This window comes from Peromyscus eremicus, chromosome 1 (genome assembly GCF_949786415.1).
Source record: "Peromyscus eremicus chromosome 1, PerEre_H2_v1, whole genome shotgun sequence".
Taxonomy (NCBI): domain Eukaryota; kingdom Metazoa; phylum Chordata; class Mammalia; order Rodentia; family Cricetidae; genus Peromyscus; species Peromyscus eremicus.
Genome location: NC_081416.1, coordinates 13372713 through 13396502, shown reverse-complemented (window position 1 = coordinate 13396502; position 23790 = coordinate 13372713). Strand labels below are relative to the sequence as shown.

The window sequence follows — 23790 nt, the reverse complement described above, 5'->3', positions numbered from 1 at the left end:
TCATCTTGATTCTTTTGACCTAGGGACTCACTGTGTAGCTCAGGCCAGACTTAAACTCACAGTGCAGCTCATGCTCATTCAAACTTGTCTTCTACATGTTTCTTCCTCCTGAGTACTGCTGGGATTGTAGCTTGTGCCATTATGACCTATCTGAATATGTTCTTATCACCTTTAGGATATAACCTGTAAACTGTGAGGGGGAAAATAGAAATTCATATTATAGCTGTGGACTTTCAGAGCCTCTCTTGCTTTATTCTAACCCTTAGACTCACTAATTAGAAGAACCCGCAAGTCTTTAAAGAGCCTGAAACGTGAATGAGAGGATGGGGAAGATGACTGAAATGGTTGTATACAGCACAGCACTCGCTGCTTCTACATCAGCTGCTGGCTTCATTAGCTCATTGCTTTAATGTCTTTTGCAATCCAGGCAGTAAAATCTGAGTGTATGCTGTCACTCCAGTCCACTTACCTGGTTCTTGCTCCCAGTGTGAGATGTTCCTTCTGCCCAAACCAGGGAGTTTCCTAGCACTCTTTGCTGGACTGATAGAGCTGGAAGGCTTGCCTGATTGACAATGCCCTCTAAATTTATATGCAAATTGCTTGGGGCTCTTGAGATCTTCGAAAGGGAGCAAAGCAAGCCAGGAGGTTTTTTTTTTTTTTTTTTTTTTTTTTTTTCTTTCTCACTAGTCTGAGCACTTCAGAGCCTTTAAAGTCCAAACCACACTTCGAAGGAAGGTGCAGGCTTCTTATCCTGGCCTGGCAGATGCCTCATCCTTCACTCACATTGATACTTGAATTAGAGGACTTGGAGATTCAGAGGAGGTCATTATCACAGTTCCACCAGAGAGTTTTCAGGACCAGAGCTATAAAAACTTTCTCAAATGGATGTGAAGAGCCATGATCTTATCCATTTCAATTGCCTCCAGTTCATTTCCACTTTAATTTACATTTATAAACTCAAGGGTAGTTGACATTGTATGAGGGTTAAGAGAGCACCCATCAGTATTTCATTCACATCTATGTTGCCATCGTGGGAGAGATGTAAAGTGAAAGTATGACCAGTGCACAGGCTTTGGGCAGAGGTTTTGGCTTGTGCGTTAGAGCTTTGTTTCTAAGAGGAAGGATTTTTGCCTCACAGATTCAGAACATTCAGTTCATGGTCTCTAGTTGCCCCATGTTCATAGTTGGTGAATATAATGGAAGAGCTTCCACACTTATGATGAAAAAAAGAAGAGAGTGAAAGAGAGAGTGAGAGTAAGCAAGCAAGCATGAGTACAAGAGAGACAGACAGACAGAGACAGACAAAGACAGGGACAGAGACAGAGAGACACACACACAGAGAAAGACAGAGAGACAGAGAGAGATTTAAGTCGAACTTCCTAAAGTTTTTTAAAACATTGCCCAATGGCATCTCTAGCAGGAGACTAACCTCTAACATACAAGATTTTCTGGGGGACACTTCGTATCCAAACCATGTCAGTTAATAATTCCAGAGTACAGTTCTCTCTTTATTCCATCTTCCATCTCAGTATATAAACAGATTTTTTTTTAACCATCTTCATTCTAGATATATACTGTATGGTCTACATTATATGTTTACCCAAAGTGTTGATTCACTATGGGGTGTTTAGTAAGGATGGAATTCAACATTGCCCTTGAGAGGCTAACAGTCAGCTTTGAGGTGATAATGCACTCACCTGAGACACTGGATACCATGTCAGAGGCAATATCCAAGGTGTGCCTGGACTTCCAAGAGGCCAAGACATCTGTGGGCTGAACACTTAGCAGAGGCCTTGGGAGAGAGAGTGGCTTAGGCAGGTTTCAGGAAACCCTAAGCAAGAAAACAAAAGTAATTTAGATAGCATGCAGTATTCATCTCTAGAATGGAAATAATGATCTACCCCCTATTGTTATTTTAAAGATGGTATTTAATACATGTTAAGTGACTAGCATAGTTCTTAAATTAAATAACAGACATCCAAAAATAAGAATAATGAAAATTATGGCATTAAATTACGGTAATTAAAGGAATTGGTATAGGAAGTAGGCTATCTGGATTCAAAATCGGTTCTTCCTGCTGTTAGCCGTGTGGCTTTAATGCAGATGATGTTTTACCCCCACTTTAAAGTGAGGACAGTAATACTTTCGTCTGCTAATACTTTCTATTACTAAAACATTACTTACTTTCCTCTGAATGTTCAGACACACATATGATCCCACAGAGAAATGGGCACAAAGCTCAAATAAAAACTTTCTACAACATGAAGTTGAGGGGACTAACTGCTTGGCTTGTTATGAAACTATGTAACAGTTCTAGCTATTTCTTTATTGCTATTATTATCATAACACAGAAGAAGAATTAAGCCATGTTTATGAGGGGTCTGGAGTACTTGATCTTTCCATTTCAGAATAATGGATACCCTCTTCCTTACCACTATTGCCAGAGTCCTATCAAATCAAGCAGCCCCAAGGTTGGACATGCAGGTTCTCAGGCCTTGCCCACAGCTCTTCATGAATATTAGCTTGTATTAAGGAGAGAGTACTGTAGGTTCTCAGGGTTGAAGTGTTGAAGTTTGAGAATTAGTATCAGATAAAAGTCAAACAGAATCTTGTGAAGGGAACAAGACCAATTCCTGTTTCCTTGCAGGGTGACCTCCAAAGGACAAACATCCAGCTTGACTTTGGGGATGGGATTGCTGTGTCCTATGCCAATTTCAGCCCCATTGAGGATGGCATCAAGCATGTGTACAAGAGTGCGGGGATCTTCCAGGTGACAGCCTATGCAGAGAACAGCCTTGGCTCTGATACAGCTGTCCTCTTCCTGCACGTGGTTTGTAAGTAGCAATGAGTAGCCCTCAACTCCCCCTTTTCCCAGTGGGCAACTCCATCTGTCAAGATTTCACTTGTTTTTGTTTTGTTTTTTCAAGACAGGGTTTCTCCGTGTACTTTTGTTGCCTGTCCTGGTTCTTGCTCTGTAGACCAGGCTGGCCTCGAACTCACAGATGTCCTCCTGGCTCTGCCTCCCAAGTGCTGGGATTAAAGGTGTGCATTTTCACTTTCTAGAGTGTAGAGCTGAAGCCAGGTTCGTTGTGGCTCCTAAAATCATCCAAGTCAAAGCACTGGAATGCACATTCAATTATAATTTAATTTCATGATGCTGAAATAGAATAGATTGCATATTTTAAATGTATAGGTAATGTGGTGATATATTGTGCCTCCCAACATATTGTGCATTTTAGTAAACTTATCTGGGGTCAGAGGACAGAACAGCCACCAGATAGATGTGGAGGCCAGAAAATAGTGGCACACACACCCTTAATCCTAGCATTCTGAAGGCAGAGATCCATCCAGATCTCTGTGAGTTCAAAGCCACACTGGAAACAGCCAGGCATGGTGACACACACCTTTAATCCTAGGAGTGATGGCAGGAAGCAGAAAGGTATATAAGGCATGAGAACCAGGAACTAAAACCTGGTTAAGCTTTTAGGCTTTTGAGCAGCAGTTCAGCTGAGATCCATTTGGATGAGGACTCAGAGGCTTCCAGTTTGAGGAAAGGAGATCAGCTGAGGAATTGGCAAGGTGAGGTTAGCTGTGGCTGGTTCTATTTCTCTGATCTTTCAGCATTCACCTCAATACCTGGCCCCAGGTTTGTTTTTATTAATAAGACCCTTTAAGATTCATGCTACAAGGTAACATTACCAAGGTTCTTTACTTTGTAACACCATTCTGATAGGTTGGTGCACATAAATGTGTACATGCATACTCACATATAGATAAAACATCTTTCCCCTTTGCTTTAGAGATTCCTGAAAAGTAAATAAAAATGGAAACCCATCTAGTTGATGGTCCTAGGTTCATTTTTCACACCATGGGTGAAAAATACATAAATCAAACTAAGCGTTTGGTTCTGTTGTAAGAGCCCAAGCAGGACTTAAAAAGCACGTGTTTCAATTGCCTTCAAGAATGGAATGTTTTAAAAGACTATTTTCATACATCCAAGGTTATTTCATGTTCATTATATTGTAAACACAATTTTGTGTTGTGCTATGGTCGGCTTCAGTGACACTGGCTGCTGCTGGGTGGAAACAGCCACTAAGAAACTGGGATGTTTTGTTAGGACTGGATGCTTTTGTGTGTTATCTGTCCTGAAACTTGAATCATGTTAACTGAAACATAAATAATATTGTTTCTAGATTGTGGGCTAAGGGAATGTTAATGTGGGCGGCACTGATTCATCATGCCTCGTCAGTAATATGTAGGGGTTTAAAGACTTCTCTGGCCTTTATTTTAGCAGAAGCCTTTTCCTTATCCATGAAGAAAGTATTCCAACATCCAAAGGATTCTTAAAACCACAAGTTGTACCAAACCCTGATTATACCATTTGTTTTCTAATGCTTATGTACAGATACTGCATATATATGTGTGTATGTATATACATACATACATATACACACACACATATATATACATATACATATACATACATATATATATATCACAGATATACTGAATAAAAGTATCACATGTTATGTTTAGGACAGTCAGCCATAGCCATAGTACTACAGTTAATCATGATACTGAGAACAATATGCAGTTGAAGATTTAGGATTTTTTTTTGTTCATTTCTAGATTTTCCATTTAATAATTTTAGACTATAATTGGCTGTGGGTAACTGAAATTGTGCCAAGTGAAAATGGATAAGCAGGGACCACCATGTACCCCATAATGTCTTTCTAGTAATGTGTCACATAGAATGAAAATTACATATTTAAAAGAGTTTAAGTGGATATGAAAAACTCATTCCTATTCATAACTCAGTGATTGTGTAAATTCTTGTATGTAAATAGCACATTCCTAAAGAACTCCTGGCAGACAGTGAGCTATTTTATCTTCTAGTGAAAAGAACAACAGTGGCATATAATAACAATGTGTAGGAAGTAACCCGGACTACAGATCAATTATGTTGCTACAGTGCCAATCTGTACTACATAACCTCTAGATTAATTCCAACTTCAAAATGGCTTAAGTCAAAGCACTGTTTGGCCTCACAGGGTTTGGGTACCAATAGAAATGAACTACACAGGAAATGCTTAACCATTCACTAAGTCATTCAGGAAATATTTATTGAGTTCTTAATGTATGTGAGGGACTCTACCAGGCACTTAGAGAGTCATCAATGCAAGTATGATCCTACCCTTGTGTTATTCTCATCCTATTGAAGAAGAGCTATTTTAAAAAATGAGTCATAAATAGATACAGTGATGAAGATCCTTATATATTCAGTGCAGTGTCTCTCTTCCAGCAACATTGGATTAGGAGCCCGTATGAGTTGTGTGCACTTATTCATGGGCTCAAGTTTGCACTGTTTGAATCCTGATTATAACCCTTTTGAATGCCTAATATAGTGCAACCTGCTTGGCCCTTACAAAACGTGAATTCCTTATCTTAACTCTTAGATTATAAGGAAGCTCTGGGAATCACAGTGGATGATGTATATGCTAGGGGCACCCGAGACCACTCCTAGGCATGGTAAGTCACTAGGAGGAAACAGAGAGGTTAGCACATGATTTTATCCATGGGCATTGTTTGTTCCAGAGAAGATATTCAAAGCAAGCTCAGCAAAGCAAAAGGCGTGATCTAGAGAAGGGGTCAGTCAGTAAAGTTTGCCTGCCAGGCAAACATTAGGATCTGAGTGTGGATTCCCAGAACCTTATAATGCCTATGGTTGTGTTACACATCTGTAATCTTAGTACTGGGTGGTGGGGTCATGTGAAGACTGGTGGATCTATGAGACTTTTTGACAAACTTGCTTAACCAAATCAATGAGTGCCAAGTTCAGGGAGCAATCCTGTCTCAAAGGCAGGGGGCGGGGGAGAAGAACATCTCTGATGTCAAACTCTAGGTTTCATGCACATATGCACACCTAAAAGCATGTACATATGCACACACATACACATACATAAACCACACACACACACACACACACACACACACACACACACACGCACACAAACACAGTCACATATGGCACGCTGATTGCTTTAACAAGAAATGATGATATATAGGGGCCTTCTACCAGAGGAAATTAATAGAGACTTGGAGTCCAAAATTCATGATAGTCACAGAGTCCCTATCTGTCTGATATATGCCAAACCTCCAACTCTTAGTAGAAAGCAGATATTATGAATAAACCGTATTGTTTTCAAGGGAACCACTCTTCCCACGTAACTATTGGTAAGGATTACTCTCAAAACCAAGTTCCTAGATACAGTCCAGGGCCAACCTTGCATAGAGATCTTTTTGAAGGAGGGAAATTTCAGGAGCATGTTAACATTTATCTATACAGTATGGAGCATGCTGTTTCACACCTGGCTTGCCACATGATAAACATTACTGGTTGTTACAGTAATTATTAGTACTTTCTCTTGCCTTCCTGCCTGATACTTCTGCTGCAATTAAAAAGAAGATAAAGGCAAAGAAAGAAAAATAACTTTACATTCCTCTGTCCAAGGACTTATGCCACCCTTGTTACTGATGCAGCCAAGAGTGGGGCTTTGTCTACAGTTGGAAATAACAATATATCCTAGCGCGCGCGCACACACACACACACACACACACACACACACACACACACACACACACACGAGAGAGAGAGAGAGAGAGAGAGAGAGAGAGAGAGAGAGAGAGAGAGAGAGAGAGAGAAGAGAAAAGAGAATATGCCAGAAACGGGCTTATACTGTTGGTTATGTGCACGAAAGAGGAAATGTTCCTTGAGACTTTTATTGTGCTCGTAATTCCCTCCAAATCAATCATGGCTGCATTTACCAGACAGTTAGTACAGTGGAAACTGCTCTTGGCCTCACCTTGGGCCATTAACTAACAAAAGAAGTTGTTAGCAACCCATAATAACCAATTTCACACAGATTATTGGACTTTTATCAAAAGGGGAAAAACTGTGAGTCGGAAGGTTTTCTTTCCCAATCCATTCAGCTCTCTTCTTACTGTTCCATAATCTGTCCCCACATTCAAGTGAAGATCTGGCTCAGGATCTTTGCAATAAAATCTGCTCTAAGGTATTTTTTGTAGTAATTAATTTTGACCAAACATAATTGAATTGAAAGTGGAATAGACGGGACCATGTTAGTCAATTCACAGAAACTCCACCCATTTCATGTCTGATATAATCTTAGGGAGAGGGAAGTCATTTTATTTTCTTGGGTGTCAGAGAGCCCTCCAAGACTTACAAGTGCCAGAGATGGGAAGGGATTTCCAGGATTACAGTCATGTACAGTTTGGGTAAACTGTTAAATCCTAAGGTTCTCATGAGGCAGCTTGGGAAGAGTCTTCATACCACTTGGGGAATGGAGTGAAAATAGGAACAATGGCTTCTAGGATGGAAGAGCCATCTTCCCAACAAGGGAAGAATGGAAGAACTGGACCCAGGCATAAGGCTCTGCAGTGTTGATATATGCCATCACAATTTTCCTCTCCCTCCTGGGCTAGCACTTTTCTTGTGTGCTATCTATCATTGAACAGAGGAACACAAAACACTGAGAGATTTTCTTTACCTTACCCGCTGAATATGAGTAAATAAAATGTTGAAGGGAAGTTGCCAATGTTTTCTAACACCTTGTTTTTTGTGGCTGACCTCAGGCAGACCATGTAAAAATAATTCAAATTTGCTCATTTAAATAATTAAAGTGTCAGCCAAGTGTGTACATGAAGTGCCAAGGTTGAAATTATGTGCTGGTAAAGAATCTTGAGGTACTGTATGTCTGGAGTCAGGGCAGAGAACTGTAGGCAGAAAGTATATTCAAGCTGTAGATGAATGGACGCTTTTGATTTTTTCTTCATTTTATCTTTAAACTGACAGAAATCTTATGTTAATCATGTACAGCATGTTTCTCAAACACATACATAAATTGTGCGGTGGCTCCATCAGGCTAATTAACACAAACATTACATCCCCAAGTTACTTTTTTAATGGTAAAAACTCTTAAAATTTGTTTTTAAAGATTTTCCAAATGTAATACATGTAATTAACTATGGTTTACATTCGAGTACAATAGACTTCTAAAATGTGTTTCATATCTTTGACCAACATCTCCCCCACCCACCTGTGTCATCCTCTGACAACCAATATTTTCTGTTGCTTACTTTTGTGAGCTCATAGATCCCACATGTGTGTGAGATTGTATGATACCCACCACTCTGTGCTTAGTTTAACTCTCCTAAAATAGTATCATCTGGGCCCAAAGATGTTGTCACAAATGACAAGAAGAGAATATCTGACAAGTCTTAAAAACAGAATCTCGCAGATATAAAATTAATATACAAATGATTCTCTGTCAGTATTTCTCTCTCTTCTCTTTATTTTAGATTAAGTGAATAGTCTCATTTCCACCTAGACTGTATTCATGGATATTCCTCTGCTGGATGGTGTAGCATAGAGCACAGTGCTGTTTATGGTTTCGGAGACAAGGGGAGGAGCTGCATTATTATCATTTGGGAACCTGACATTTGCTTCTCCTTCACAGGCAGCTATGTTCCTCCCTCTCTATCAAGTGGCCTTGCACGCCTCTGAGTGGCACTCAGTTTGTCCTCCAGATGATGAGGCACAATGGCCAATTGTTAAACTGGACAGAAACCAATTAGCAACGGAGGATAATGGAGGAGCCTTCCGTATAATTCACTGACTTCAAGTCACAAAATGGGCTAATTCTCAAAAATAAAACAGACTGCTGTTTATCATCCTATTTAATGGCTAAGTGTCTAGTAAACTAGCTTTGTCCTTGGACTGGAGGTTCATAAGTATTCAAGGTAGATGGGCTCACCAGATGTAAATTCATTTCATCTGTTACTCAAGAAATCAGAAACTTAATTTGAATTTCCTATTACACCTTCTGCTGCAATTAAAGAGTGCACACACACACACACACACACACACACACACACACACACACACACACCAGCATTTTAGGATTTGTGATCATTGCTTTTTTGTTTACCGGTATGGGCATAAAGATAGAGATTAAAAGTCAAGGCTGTGGAAAAGTTGATGGATTGTTCTGGGAACATAAACACTGTCTTTCCCCCTTTTTCCTTTAGGTCCAGTGGAACACGTTCACCTTCGAGTTCCATTTGTCGCCATAAGAAACAAGGATGTGAACATCAGTGCAGTTGTGTGGCCCAGTCAAATGGGGACCCTTACCTACTTCTGGTGGTTTGGCAATAGCACAAAGGTTTGGCCCTTTCTCCTCAGTTCAAAGTTAATCTAGATTCCTGTGCTCCAGTTTCTAAGTTATTTTGCAGGAACTGGATTGCAGCAATAACTGGTACACAGTGAAACTAAGAACATAAGAACACACAGAATTGAACAAAATATGCTTCCTGGACTCAGGTCTTTACCTTAGTAGAAAAACTTTAAGTAATTGTTAGAAAGAAATACCCTTTGAGAAATGGTACAAATTTGCAGGCTCTTTTTCTTCTGTTTGAAATCTTTAAAGTATCATTGACTCAATTTTGCTTTAATTCCTTTGCTTTAATTTCTAGTGATGTGCTGAGTAATAGCAAGGGTGTTGCTTGGCATCTCTGAGATTGAGAGTTCACATGGGTCAAACATGAGCCAGATATCTATTTGTGAGGGCAGGAAATAAAATTGGATGACATGTAAAGAGTCCTCACCAACACCTGCCAGGTGTTCTGCAAATACAAGTTGCTTTAGGGACATTGATGAGGTGGCTGTGCCTTAGAGTAAGCAAGTACAAAGATCAATTGTTGGAACTTTTAAAATTGGTATACTCCCAGAAATTGTTGATGATGATGCTGGTGCTGAGTATTGAGATTCTGCAAATTAGGCTGAATGATCATCGATTGCATTAATGTTGTTTATTGGTTTTTAAAAAGCAACATTAAAATTTTTTAAAAATAGCATGTTATTTATTTATTTATTTATTTATTTATTTATTTATTTATTTGGGTGCATGCTGCAGTGCATGTGTAGAGGTCAGAGGACAACTTGCAAGAGTCACTTCCCTCCTTCCACCTGCCATGTGGATTCCAGCAATTGAACTCAGTTGTCAGGCAGCAGGCACGTACACCTGCTGAGCCATCTCATGGATCTGAAAAGCATCTTTTAAAGCATTTCAGGTTTGCGGAAAATTTGAGAGGGATGTGCAGAGATTTCTCATCTGTTTCCTGCTTCCACCAATGGACAGCCTTCCTCTTTATAAACATGGTGCATTTGATATAGTTGGTGAACTTTATAAGCAGATTGTTATCACCTAGAATATAAAGTTTATTTATAGGGGTCATTCTTTGGGTTTGAACAAAGTAAGAAACAAAAAATAGTTGCATTTCTCCACAAACATCTGTGATTTACTTATTCATCTCTCCCTCCTCTCAATATCTGCTATTAGATCTCTAGTTTTTCATTTGATAGTATCATATAGTTAGACTCATTAGTATGTTCTGTTTACAAGTTGGAATGTTTTTCAGTTAGTAATATGTATTTAAATGTTCTCTATGTTGTTTCATGTCTTGATAGCCAATTTATTTTTCTAAAGATTTTTTTAAACTTATGTATATAAATGTTTTGCCTGGATGTGTACTATGTGTTTATCTATGTGTACTATGTGAGTGCCTAGTAACCACAAACCAAAAGAGGGAATCAGAGTTCCCTGGAGCTGGGGTAAGAGATGGTTGTGAGCCGATGTGTGGGTACTAGGAATTTAAACTGGGTCCTTTGAAAGATCAGTATGTTTCCTTAGCCACTAAGCTATCTCTCTAGCCATTGCATCTTTGTGTTCCCACCAGCAATGGAGAATAGCTTTCTTACTTCTTATCCTCCCCAGCATTTGATGGCATTATGTTCTGAACTTTGTCATTCTATCAGGAATGTGGTGGTATCTCATTTGAATGTGCATTTCCCGGATGACATATTATGTGGAGAACATGCTCTATGCTTCCTGGCTAGCTTATGTTTTGTTTGATGGCATGTCTATTGTTCTAAAACCACGATGCTTGCTTCATACTGTTTATTGTTTCTAAGATTTACTCACATATTTCACATAAAGATTCTTACACCTTTTGCAGATATATCATCACTGCCTATTTCTCTTTGCATTCTCTTGACAATGTCTCTTTCAAAGCTTAGACATTGAAGTTTAATGTAGTCTATCTCATCAATCATGGAGTGCTTTGTGACTTTGATGTTTATCTACAATGCCACTGCTGTATATGAGACCATCCAAGTTTTATCTTACATGATATACTAGGGTTTTTAAAACTTTGTGTTTTACATTTAGGTTTGCAACTCATTTTAGTTCATCTCTGAGAGCAGTAAGGCCTGTGGCAGGGTTAATTTGCTTGGGTGTGCAGCTCTCCTAGTATTCCAATTTGATCGCTTAAAGCTTTGTCTTTGCTGTCTTTTGTTACCCTTGCTTCTTTGGCAAAGATCACATGTAGCTGTTTATTCCTTCTCATTGATCTTTTCTCTTCCTTCATTGTCACCATGTGGTCTTGATTGTTGTTAAGCTTGTAGTAAGTCTGAAGCTGAGTACAGTTTCACATTAATATTGTATTGCCTTGCACAGGTCTTTTTCTTTTCCATACAAACTTACAAAAAGTTTGTTGAGATCTAAAAGTTTACTTTTCAAAATATTTTATTGGGGATGTATCATCGATATGTCAACTTGGTAAGATCTAAAACTTTGACAATAGTGAGTCTTCCTATCCATAGACATGGAATGTTTCTCTGTTCATTTACTTAGCCCTTGATTTCTTTCAACAGAATTTCATAGTCATATGCAGATCTTGCAGATATCTTATTAGATTTATGGCTAAGTCTGACATTTCATTTTTAGTAGTGCTGATGCAGATGGCATTGATTTTAATTAAGATTTCACCTGTGCATTACTGGTATCTAATAGAATGATTGACTTATGTATATTCACTCTGAATCTTGAAACCTGGCTGTAATGAACTAGGAGATCTCAAGAGTTTGTTTGTTGTTAATGCTGTTTTGAAATTTTTTTTTAAAACATTTTATTGATTCTTTGGGGATTTCACATCATGCGTCCTGATCCTGTTCATCTCCCTATCCCTTCATATCCTTCCTTTGCCCTTTTAACTCCAACCTCCCTCATTCTTTTTTTTTTTATTTTTTTATTTTTATTTTTTTTAATTTTTATTTTGCAATACAATTCAGTTCTACATATCAGCCACAGATTCCCTTGTTCTCCCCCCTCCTGCCCCCCTCACCTTCCCCCCCAGCCCGCCCCCAATTCCAATCTCCTCCAGGGCAAAGCCATCCCCACAGACTGAGATCAACCTGGTGGACTCAGTCCAGGTAGGTCCAGTCCCCTCCTCCCAGGCCGAGCCAAGGGATCCTGCATAGGCCCCAGGTTTCAAACAGCCGACTCATGCAATGAGCACAGGACCCGGTGCCACTGCCTGGATGCCTCCCAAACAGATCAGGCCAATCAACTGTCTCACCCACTCAGAGGGCCTGATCCAGTTGGTGACCCCTCAGCCATTGGTTCATATTTCATGTGTTTCCGTTCGTTCGGCTATTTGTCTCTGTGCTTAATCCGACCTTGGTCACAACAATTCTCGCTCATATAAACCCTCCTCATTCTCGCTAATTGGACTCCCAGAGATCCACCTGGGGCCTAGTCATGGGTCTCTGCATCCAGATCCCTCAGTAGTTGGATGAGGTTTCTAGCACGGCAATTAGGGTGTTTGGCCATCCCATCACCAGAGTAGGTCAGTTCGGACTGTCTCTCGACCATTGCCAGCAGTCTGTTGTGGGGGTATCTTTGTGGATTTCTGTGGGCTTCTCTAGCACTTTGTTTCTTCCTATTCTCATGTGGTCTTCATTTACCATGGTCTCCTATTCCTTGTTCTCCCTCTCTGTTGTTAATCCAGCTGGGATCTCCCACTCACCCAAGCTCTCTTTCCCTCGACCCTCGCCCTTCACTACCCCCACTCATGTCCAGGCTGTTCATGTAGATCTCAATCCATTTCTCTGTCATTGGGCGATCCCTGTGTCTTTCTTGGGGTCCTGTTTTCCAGGTAGCCTCCCTGGTGATGTGAGTAGCAGTCCAGTCATCCTTGTTCCACATCTAGTATCCTGTTATGAGTGAGTACATACCATGTTTGTCTTTCTGAGTCTGGGATACCTCACTCAGGATGATTTTTTCTAGATCCATCCATTTGTCTGCAAACCTCATGATGTCATTGTTTTTCTCTGCTGAGTAGTATTCCATTGTGTATATGTACCACATTTTGTTTATCCATTCTTCCGTTGAAGGGCATCTAGGTTGTTTCCATGTTCTGGCTATTACAAACAATGCTGATATGAACATAGCTGAACAAGTGCTCTTGTGGTGTGGTTGAGCATTCCTTGGGTATATGCCCAAGAGTGGTATAGCTGGATCTTGGGGGAGATGGATTCCCAATTTTCTAAGAAATCGCCGTATTGATTTCCAAAGTGGTTGTACAAGTTGCATTCCCACCAGCAGTGGAGGAGAGTTCCCCTAGCTCCACATCCTCTCCAGCATAAGGTGTCTTCAGTGTTTTTGATCTTAGCCATTCTGACAGGCGTAAGGTGGTATCTCAGAGTTGTTTTGATTTGCATTTCCCTGATGATTAGGGATGTTGAGCAATTCCTTAAATGTCTTTCAGCCATTTGAGTTTCCTCTGTTGAGAATTCTCTGTTTAGTTCTATAGCCCATTTCTTAATTGGACTGTTGGGCATTTTGGTGTCTAATTTCTTGAGTTCTTTATATATTCTGGATATCAGTCCTCTGTCAGATGTGGGATTGGTGAATATCTTTTCCCATTCTGTAGGCTGTCGCTTTGCTTTGTTGACCGTATCCTTTGCCCTACAAAAGCTTCTCAGTTTCAAGAGGTCCCATTGATTGATTGTTTCTCTCAGTGTCTGTGCTACTGGTGTTCTATTTAGAAAGTGGTCTCCTATGCCAATGCGTTCAAGACTACTTCCAACTTTCTCTTCTAGCAGGTTCAGAGTAGCTGGATTTATGTTGAGGTCCTTGATCCACTTGGACTTAAGTTTTGTGCACGGTGATAGATATGGATCTATTTGCAGCCTTCTACATGTTGATATCCAGTTTTGCCAGCACCATTTGTTGAAGATGCTTTCTTTTTTCCATTGTGCACTTTTGGCTTCTTTGTCAAAAATTATTTGTTCATAGGTGTGCGGATTAATGTCAGGGTCTTCAATTCGATTCCATTGGTCCACATGTCGGTTTTTATGCCAGTACCAAGCTGTTTTTATTACTGTAGCTCTATAGTACAGCTTGAAGTCAGGGATCGTGATGCCTCCAGAGGTTGTTTTATTGTACAGGATTCTTTTGGCTATCCTGGGTTTTTTGTTTTTCCATATGAAGTTGAGTATTATTCTTTCCAGGTCTGAGAAGAATTGTGTTGGTATTTTGATGGGGATTGCATTGAATCTGTAGATTGCTTTTGGTAAGATTGCCATTTTTACTATGTTAGTTCTGCCTATCCATGAGCATGGGAGATCTTTCCATTTTCTGACATCTTCTTCAATTTCTTTTTTCAGGGACTTAAAGTTCTTGTCATATAGGTCCTTCACTTGCTTGGTTAGTGTTACCCCAAGGTATTTTATGTCATTTGTGGCTATAGTAAAGGGTGATGTATCTCTGATTTCCTTCTCCGCTTTTTTGTCCATTGTATATAGGAGGGCTACTGATTTTTTTGAGTTGATCTTGTATCCTGCTATGTTGCTGAAAGTGTTTATAAGTTGTATCAGTTCCTTGGTGGAATCTTTGGGGTTGCTCAAGTATACTATCATGTCATCTGCAAATAGGGAAAGCTTGACTTCTTCCTTTCCGATTTGTATCCCCTTAATCTCCTTATGTTGTCTTATTGCTCTGGCTAGAACTTCAAGTACTATATTGAATAAGTATGGGGAGAGCGGACAGCCTTGCCTCGTTCCTGATTTTAGTGAAATTGCTTTGAGTTTCTCTCCATTTAATTTGATGTTGGCTGTTGGCTTGCTGTAAATTGCCTTTATTATGTTTAGGTATGTTCCCTGTATTCCTGATCGCTCCAAGACCTTTATCATGAAGGGGTGTTGGATTTTGTCAAATGCCTTTTCAGCATCTAGTGAGATGATCATGTGGTTTTTTTCTTTGAGTTTGTTTATATGGTGTATCACATTGACAGACTTTCGTATGTTGAACCATCCTTGCATCCCTGGAATGAATCCTACTTGATCATGGTGGATAATTGTTTTGATGTGTTCTTGGAGTCTGTTTGCCAGTATTTTATTGAGTATTTTTGCATCAATGTTCATGAGGGAGATCGGTCTGTAGTTCTCTTTCTTTGTTGTATCCTTGTTTGGTTTAGGAATCAGGGTAATTGTAGCCTCATAGAAGGAGTTTGGTAATGTTCCTTCTGTTTCTATTGTATGGAACAATTTAGAGAGTATTGGTATTAACTCTTCTTTGAAGATCTGGTAGAATTCTGCACTGAAACCATCTGGTCCTGGGCTTTTTTTGGTTGGGAGACTTTTAATGACTGTTTCTATTTCGTTAGGGGTTATTGGACTATTTAAATAGTTTATCTGGTCTTGATTTAATTTAGGTATGTGGTAACTATCCAGAAAATTATCCATTTCTTTTAGGTTTTCCAGTTTTGTGGAATAGAGGTTTTTGAAGTATGACCTGATGATTCTCTGGATTTCCTCAATGTCTGTTGTTATGTCCCCCTTTTCATTTCTGATTTTGTTGATTTGGATGCTCTCTCTCTGTCTTTTGATTAGTTTGGATAAGGGCTTGTCTATCTTGTTGATTTTCTCAAAGAACCAACTCTTTGTTTCATTAATTTTTTGTATTGTTCTCTTTGTTTCTATTTTATTGATTTCAGCTCTCACTTTGATAATTTCCTGGCATCTATTTTTCCTGGGAGACTTTGCTTCTTCCTGTTCTAGAACTTTCAGGTGTGCTTTTAAGTCACTAGTGTGAGATTTCTCCAGCTTATTTATGTGGGCGTTTAGTGCTATGAATTTCTCTCTTAGTACTGCTTTCATAGTGTCCCATAGGTTTGGATACGTGGTGTCTTCATTTTCGTTGATCTCTAGGAAGTCTTTAATTTCTTTCTTTATTTCTTCCTTAACCCATTGGTGATTCAGTTGGGTATTGTTCAGTTTCCATGAGATTGTAGGTTTTCTGTAGTTTTTGTTGTTGTTGAAATGCAACTTTAGACCATGGTGGTCTGATAGAACACAGGAGGTTATTCCAACTGTTTTGTATCTGTTTAGATTTGTTTTGTGACCAAGTATGTGGTCGATTTTAGAGAAGGTTCCATGGGGTGCTGAGAAGAAGGTATATTCTTTTTTGTTAGGATGGAATGTTCTGTAGATGTCGATTAAGTCCATTTGAGTCATGACATCAGTTAAGTCCTTTATTTCTCTGTTAAGTTTCGATTTGGGGGATCTGTCCAGTGGTGAAAGTGGGGTGTTGAGGTCTCCCACTATTAATGTGTGGGGTTTTATATGTGATTTAAGCTTTAATAATGTTTCTTTTACATATGTGGGTGCCCTTGTGTTTGGGGCATAAATGTTCAGAATTGAGACTTCATCTTGGTGGATCTTTCCTGTGATGAGTATATAATGCCCTTCTTGATCTCTTTTGATTGATTTTAGTTTGAAGTCTATTTTGCTGGATATCAGGATGGCTACACCTGCTTGTTTCTTAAGACCATTTGATTGGAAAGTCTTTTCCCAGCCTTTTATTTTTAGGTAGTGTCTATCTTTGAATTTGAGATGTGTTTCTTGTATGCAGCAGAAAGATGGGTCCTGCTTTCGTATCCATTCTGTAAGCCTATGTCTTTTTATAGGTGAATTAAGTCCATTGATATTGAGGGATATTAATGTCCAGTGATTGTTCATTCCTGTTATTTTTTGGTGGTGATGTGTGTGTACTTTTCTTCGTTGGGGTTTACTGCTGTGGCTTTATCTATTGCCTGTGTTTTCAAGGGTGTATCTGACTTCCTTAGGTTGGAATTTTCCTTCTAGTGCTTTCTGTAGGGCTGGATTTGTGGATAAATATTGTTTAAATCTGGCTTTGTCATGGAATGTCTTGTTCACTCCATCTATGATGATTGAAAGTTTTGCTGGGTATATTAGTCTAGGCTGACATCCATGGTCTCTTAGTGTCTGCATTACATCTGTCCAGGACCTTCTGGCTTTCAAAGTCTCCATTGAGAAATCGGGTGTTATTCTGATAGGTTTGCCTTTATATGTCACTTGGCCTTTTTCCTTTGCTGCTCTTAATATTCTTTCTTTATTCTGTACGTTTAATTGTTTAATTATTATGTGGTGAGGGGACTTTTTTTGGGGGTCTAGTCTGTTTGGTGTTCTATAGGCTTCCTGTATCTTCATAGGCATTTCCTTCTTTAAGTTGGGAAAGTTTTCTTCTATGATCTTGTTGAATATATTTTCTGTGCCCTTGAGTTGGTATTCTTCTCCTTCTTCTACCCCTATTATTCATAGGTTTGGTCTTTTCATGGTGTCCCAAATTTCTTGGACATTTTGGTTCATGACTTTGTTGACTTTAGTGTTTTCTTTGACTGATGAATCTATTTCCTCTATTGTATCTTCAACGCTAGAGATTCTCTCTTCCATCTCTTGCATTCTGTTGTTTATACTTGCATCTGAAGTTCCCAATAGTTTTCTCAGATTTTCTATTTCCAGCATTCCCTCTGTTTGTGTCTTCTTCATTTTTTCTATTTCCCTTTTCAGGTCTTGGACTGTTTCCTTCATTTGTTTCATTGATTTTTCTTGATTTTCTTTCAGTATTTTATTGTTCTCTTCCAGGACTTTTTTGATTTCTTCTAATTTGTTTGCCCTTTCCTCTAGTTGTTTACAACGTTCTTCACATTTTTTTGTCTTTTCCTCTACATGAGCCTCTAGCTTCTTCATGATGACATTCATAAGGCTATTGTCTTCTGCTTCTTCCAATTTTTGATGTTCAGGTCTAGGTGTTGGAGGAGGGCTAAGGCCTGGTGATGGTGTATTGCTATTCATTTTGTTGTATGTGTTTCTGCCTTGACGTCTGCCCATCTCCTTGTGGTTCGTTCTTGGCCTTATCCGCACACTTGGTTCAGACAGAGCTGACAGATTCAGGAAGTCTCTCTCTCTTGTCCAGATGGGAGCTCTCTTGTCCAAATTGGAAGTCCAGGGCAGGATGGGAGCTCTTGTTCAGAAGGGATGTCCGGGGGGGGGGGATGGGTGCTCTTCTCTCTCTCTCTCTCTCTCTCTCTCTCTCTCTCTCTCTCTCTCTCTCTCCTGTGCTGTGCTGTGCTCTGCTTCAGAAGGGAAGTCCGGGGCAAGATGGGAGCTGGGGGCCGGCCTCTAAGACTCAGCTCCCTCATTCTTTTAGGGATCCTATGACCTAAAATTGTGTGCTTCCCAGTACACACACACACACACACACACACACACACACACACACACACTTGTACACACACGGTGGCCAGTTTGGGTCGGAGTTGAGATAGTATCTCTTTTCCCATGACTGTTGGACTAAGATAAAACCCTTGCAAGTTAGGCTTTAATTTATTAGTTTCTTCTAGGAACAGATATTTTTTAAAGCTACAGTATACTGATGTACTAGAAATTATCCCTTATCCCCTCTTGCTGAAAGAAGCACAAAGACACATTTCTCCAGTATTTATAGGAGACCCTGGCCAGCTCCTGTCTGTAAAATTTACAAAGCCATGAAGGCTCCTTATGACTCACTGGATCCTCCCTGCAGTTTTAACCTTCTTACTCTTGTTTACCTTGAAAATCTATTATGTCCTTGGCATTGCTTATCTTGGCAAAGACAGGACAGCAATTAAAAAAATAATACAAGTGATGTACCAAATTTGGAAGCATTGAATACCAAGACGTAAAATAAATAACTATTCAGTTATTAGTTAGGAATGATGATGTGAATTCTACCTCTATCCTCACTCCTGAGAGGTAAGGCTGGGATGTACCTCACTCCTAATCTTGTATAAGATAACAGCATGATACAGGAGACAGTACATGGGCCTGGGACCCATGTGTCATGTGTCAGGTTGCTAGAATGGCTGTCTTAGGCTATCGTGGATATTTGAACTTGGTCAAGTTGTTTGTCTTAAGATGTCATTCACTCACTCTCTCATCTTGCCTATTGTAAAAAAAAAAGTAAGCTAATACATATTTCAATGTCACATACTATATGGTCACCAACTGTATGCATTATAATATATCACTGAATTAGATCTTTTAGAAATGATGGTGAAAGATAGAAAAAAATTCATGGACCCAGGAGACTTTCAGTTTGTACTATTTCTGCCTAACAGCTTTAATTTAACTTTGTATATATGGGTGACTAATGCTTTTGCATTTCTGGATTTTTTTTTTGAGAAGGGCAACAGATAGTCAGGTCTAAACTTGGTACAATAAAAGTCTTTCACAGTGTACAACCAGCATCCCAAGTTGAAACACTTGATTAGTTGAAGAAACAGATCTCAGACTCAGGACCCCTAGATCCATGCAACACATGTCATTGCTCAGCACAAGAATGCTGCATTACTAGGAATGTTTATCCCCTAAGCATTACGGAGCAGTCATTTTTCTTTAAAAATCATGAGATATAAAAAGAAAAGAGGAATGAGAAAATCACTGGGGGGAAGTTTATTTTTTCCCTTGAGAATGTGAGAGTTTGGCTTCTATTTGGAGAATTATTTTCTGTTAATGTACATTTGCTTTATCATTTTTACTGAGAAACCACTGTATGTAATGAGGCAAATTCTTGGATTGGTCTCAACATAGAGATTTACTTGGCAGCCAACGGGAAACTAAAGATGCAAATGCAAAATGTCTTTGCAATAACTATTTTCTCTAGAGTGCTGATTCTAAAATATTAAGTGCCTAATAATGGTCTCTATGTATTTGATTTAAAAGTAACTAATGAATGGAAAAATGATTGAAAATTCTGGTTTTGATTTCCCTGATAATTACATACATTTCCCTGAGTTATTGAGTCTTTTTGTTTCAAGTTAGGGAACATCATGAATTATGTACTGAAATCTCTCTCACACATACAGGTGTTATGACATATTATGAGATTTTTAAGTGCATACTGATAATATAGTTTTAATTTTTTAATTGATCACTAGAGGTATTCCCTTGGTTGAGAAATACCCATCCACAAGTTTAAGAATGGAGTACAATATACAAGCACCCAGGTCACAAAGGTTATTACCAGTTGATATTTGTTTCCAAAGAACAAAGCTAGCAATACCTGAAAGGCAAAAGTATAAAATAATTTCAGAAAATGACAAACTTGGGTTGAAATCCAGACAGATTTTTCTTTGTTCTAGTCCCTTGGTCAAAACATTTACTTTCATTGAGTTTCAGTTTTATTAACTGTCAAGTCCTAGTACTAACGGTAATAGCTACAATTGATTATTGCCATGAGCTTTAAGTAAAGAATACTCATGAATCACTTAGAACATGGCTAAGCATTTGGGAACCTCAGACATTGTTATATACTGATGACATTTACATCTAGGGATAAAATCTGATAGGGTTCTATGCTGTGGGATGGTCTGTATGTCAAGTGTGTTGCTGATTGGTCAGTAAATAAATCATTGATTGGCCATTGGCTAGGCAGGAAGTATAGGCGGGATAAGAAAAAGAATTCTGGGAAGTGGAAGGCTGAGAGAGACACTGCCAGCCGCCATCAGGACAAGGAAGATGTAAAGTACCGGTAAGCCACAAGCCATGTGGCAAAGTAAAGATTAATAGAAATGGGCTAAATATAAGAGTAAGAGCTAGACAATGACAGGCCTGAGCTAATGGCCAAGCAGTTTAAATAATATAAGAGTTTGTGTGTTTATTTTATAAGTGGGCTCTGGGACTGGCGGGACTTGGTGGCGGGAGCTGGAGAAAAATTCTCTAGCAACAGTTCTACAGGTCATATAACTGTCTGAAAAAACAGTTACTTCCTACATTTGAGAGAGACACATTTTCACTGCCTTCTGATATCACCATGCTAGAAACACATTAATGGAGAAAGCGGCCACATTACACCATGATTCAGCAAATGATCACCACATTTGACTGAAAAAGGAATGAGTGTTTTTGAGTGTTTTGGTGAGTGTGGTCAACTTTAGAGCTGTTTGACTCCCTCTGACTAGCAAACTGCTCTTTAAAATGAACTAATTCTAATTTATTTATTCCTAGCATTTGCTTTATTTTCTGAATATTCATTATTTTTTTAATCATCAGAACAGCTTTATTTATTTAATCATCAGAAACCCCATTTTATAGGAGACACCTAGGCTGATAACCTTGGAAGTTAGTTTAAGGTGTGTGTGTACCTACTACATGAAGTAGGAAAGTTCACTCAGGTAGTTAAATTAAATAAAAATATTGATACAAATAAACTGACACTCTAACTTTGTAGCCAGTCCTTATTTTGATGCTATTAATATCAGGGGCAAAAGGCATGTACAACATTATCCCTACCTTCAAAGAAATTGTGTTCCGTCTGAAAAGACAAGATGAAAACACATAAAATAATTGGTGTGGATGTGTGATGTACAGATAAATAGAAAATAATAAGCATTCCTGAGACTCAGCTGTTGGCTTACATACCTACAATACTATCAGCAGGGGACATGAAATTGTATCAGGCTCTCCATAGATCATTTTCAGAAGCTTTTTTTTTCCTACTAGATGTGAAGAATACAAAGCAGGGTAAATTCCATTTGTCACCTTCCAGAAATATATTCTATTTGATAATATGAATTTAACATCCAGGAAAATGAATAGGAAGGGAAGGCAGTCAGAGCATACACATATAAGCCAAGTTGGGCATCCTAGGTATTGACGGATGCAAGCCTTGTGAGCCACAAAGAGTGTCACTTATGGAAATGGTCCTAAGCTGGCTTTGAAGGAGCAGCATATCTGAGGCAGAGAAAAGAAAAGATCAAGGTGTAAAAGTTAATCCTTGCAAGTGGCTGTGTCCTGTGTGAACCGAGTCAGCCAAATCAGAAAATTCATTTTGGGTAGACATTGGAAGAAAAATTTTAAAAGTGGAAGGATCAGATTTCTTAAAATATATTTTTAATTTTGTCATAAAAATCCATATTTAAGGTAAGATGATAAGAAATTAAATTAGACAGAGCTATCATGAACACATGATGCTTCAACAGAAATATTCCCCCCTTTGTCTCTCCCCCTCTCCCTCTGTGTGTGTGTGTGTGTGTGGTATTTGTGCATACGTGTTAAATCATTTTCAACTATGAATTTTCACATCAATCCATAGTTATAACACAACTATAAATACTATTTTTGCTTTATTTCTTTCTTGCTTTTGGCGTATTTAAGTTATCTTTACATAGTTCTCAGCATGGCATGCCCACAATTATATATTCTGCCGTTTTATTTCATATGATAAGCACTTTCCATACATTGCTCCATAATCTACTGAAGGTTTTAAGTGAGGCAAGAGTAATGATTTCATTGTTTGTTCAATTTGGCAGTGGAAGATTTGATCAAGGTGCACATTTTAAACTGTGGAGATTTTTATGATGTGCGACAATCTCATGACTCACTGTGTAGACTGCTGGTGTGGTGTAGCCTGTATCCAGAGATTTCCCTGCAGCTCCCTAGTCCATTAGTCAAATGGAAATCTTATAACTAAATAGTTTCTCAGAGCTTTTATTATTTGTTGCCAGGCTCGGTTGGATAATTTGTGACCTGTCACATGTGAAGGACTCTTCACTATGAGGAATGCAACCCGAAGCCTAGGCAGGGCATGAGGTATTATTCTAGGGGCCCCAATTGCCAGCTGGCCCTGCAGCTAGGACAAAGCAGAGGCAGAAAAGTCAAGCGCCTGCCTGCTGGGTTTGTGGGTCTCTGAATGGCCAATTTGCTGGGATTAACAGAGGTCTGGCTTAATAAATGTGTCTGCATGCCTAATAGATTTGAGTAAATGAACCTTAAAATACTTTATTTAATTTAGCATTGGGCATTCTATATCAGTGGCCAATGAAGAACTTAAGGATCCTGTTGACTGTTCCAGCTTTGTGGGGAAGGTGAAATCAGCCATGTTGCCATAACTGCTGATGAAAAACAAAAGCAATTTGGAAAACAGAATTAGCTTCTGTATTTACCTAGCATTGATGCCTGTCTGTGGCCGGCCACCCAGAGACCAAGCATCCCCATCCATCAGCGTTTGTTTGCTGTGGCTCTGTGCCCTGACTGGCTGCTGTGATGGCTCACATTCACCCACCTCTGATGATGTGTTCCCTTTGTCCTTCAGCCCTAAGCCCTCCCTTGGCTCTGGGACATTGGGAAGCAGCCAGAGGAAGACAAGATAAAATTTGCTAGGATGGGAGGTGTAGATGTAACCAACCGTCTTATTAAATAAGATACACAGAGCCGATTCAGAGAAGAAAGCCAAGAGGTCAGAGCTAAGAGCCTCACCCTTCCTGCTTCAGTGATCCTCTTCAGTCAAGAGAGCTCTCCGAAAGAGACCTACTTCCTGGGTGTATGTCTTTATATAGTCTAGCTGTTCTGCCTTCTCATTGGTTGTAAACCTAAACACGTGACTGCCTTGTCACTGCCTGCATGTACCGCCCTCCAGGTCCTTAAAGGCGTGCTCCACCACCGCCACACACTTGCTATGGTTCTAATAGCTCTGACCCCCAGGCAACTTTATTTATTAACATACAATTAAAATCACATTTCAGTACAAG

The 23790-nt window shown here is 39.2% G+C and overlaps 1 protein-coding gene across 1 annotated transcript in view; it reads left to right on the top strand.

Moving 5' to 3' along the window:
• Sorcs3 (sortilin related VPS10 domain containing receptor 3) overlaps positions 1 to 23790 on the top strand; it is a 249034-nt gene that overhangs the window by 206009 nt on the left and 19235 nt on the right. Inside the window, exons 15-16 of the mRNA XM_059253743.1 lie at positions 2648 to 2834; positions 9109 to 9242. Coding sequence (XP_059109726.1) covers positions 2648 to 2834; positions 9109 to 9242 — 321 coding nt within the window. The remainder of the gene's footprint in view (positions 1 to 2647; positions 2835 to 9108; positions 9243 to 23790) is intronic.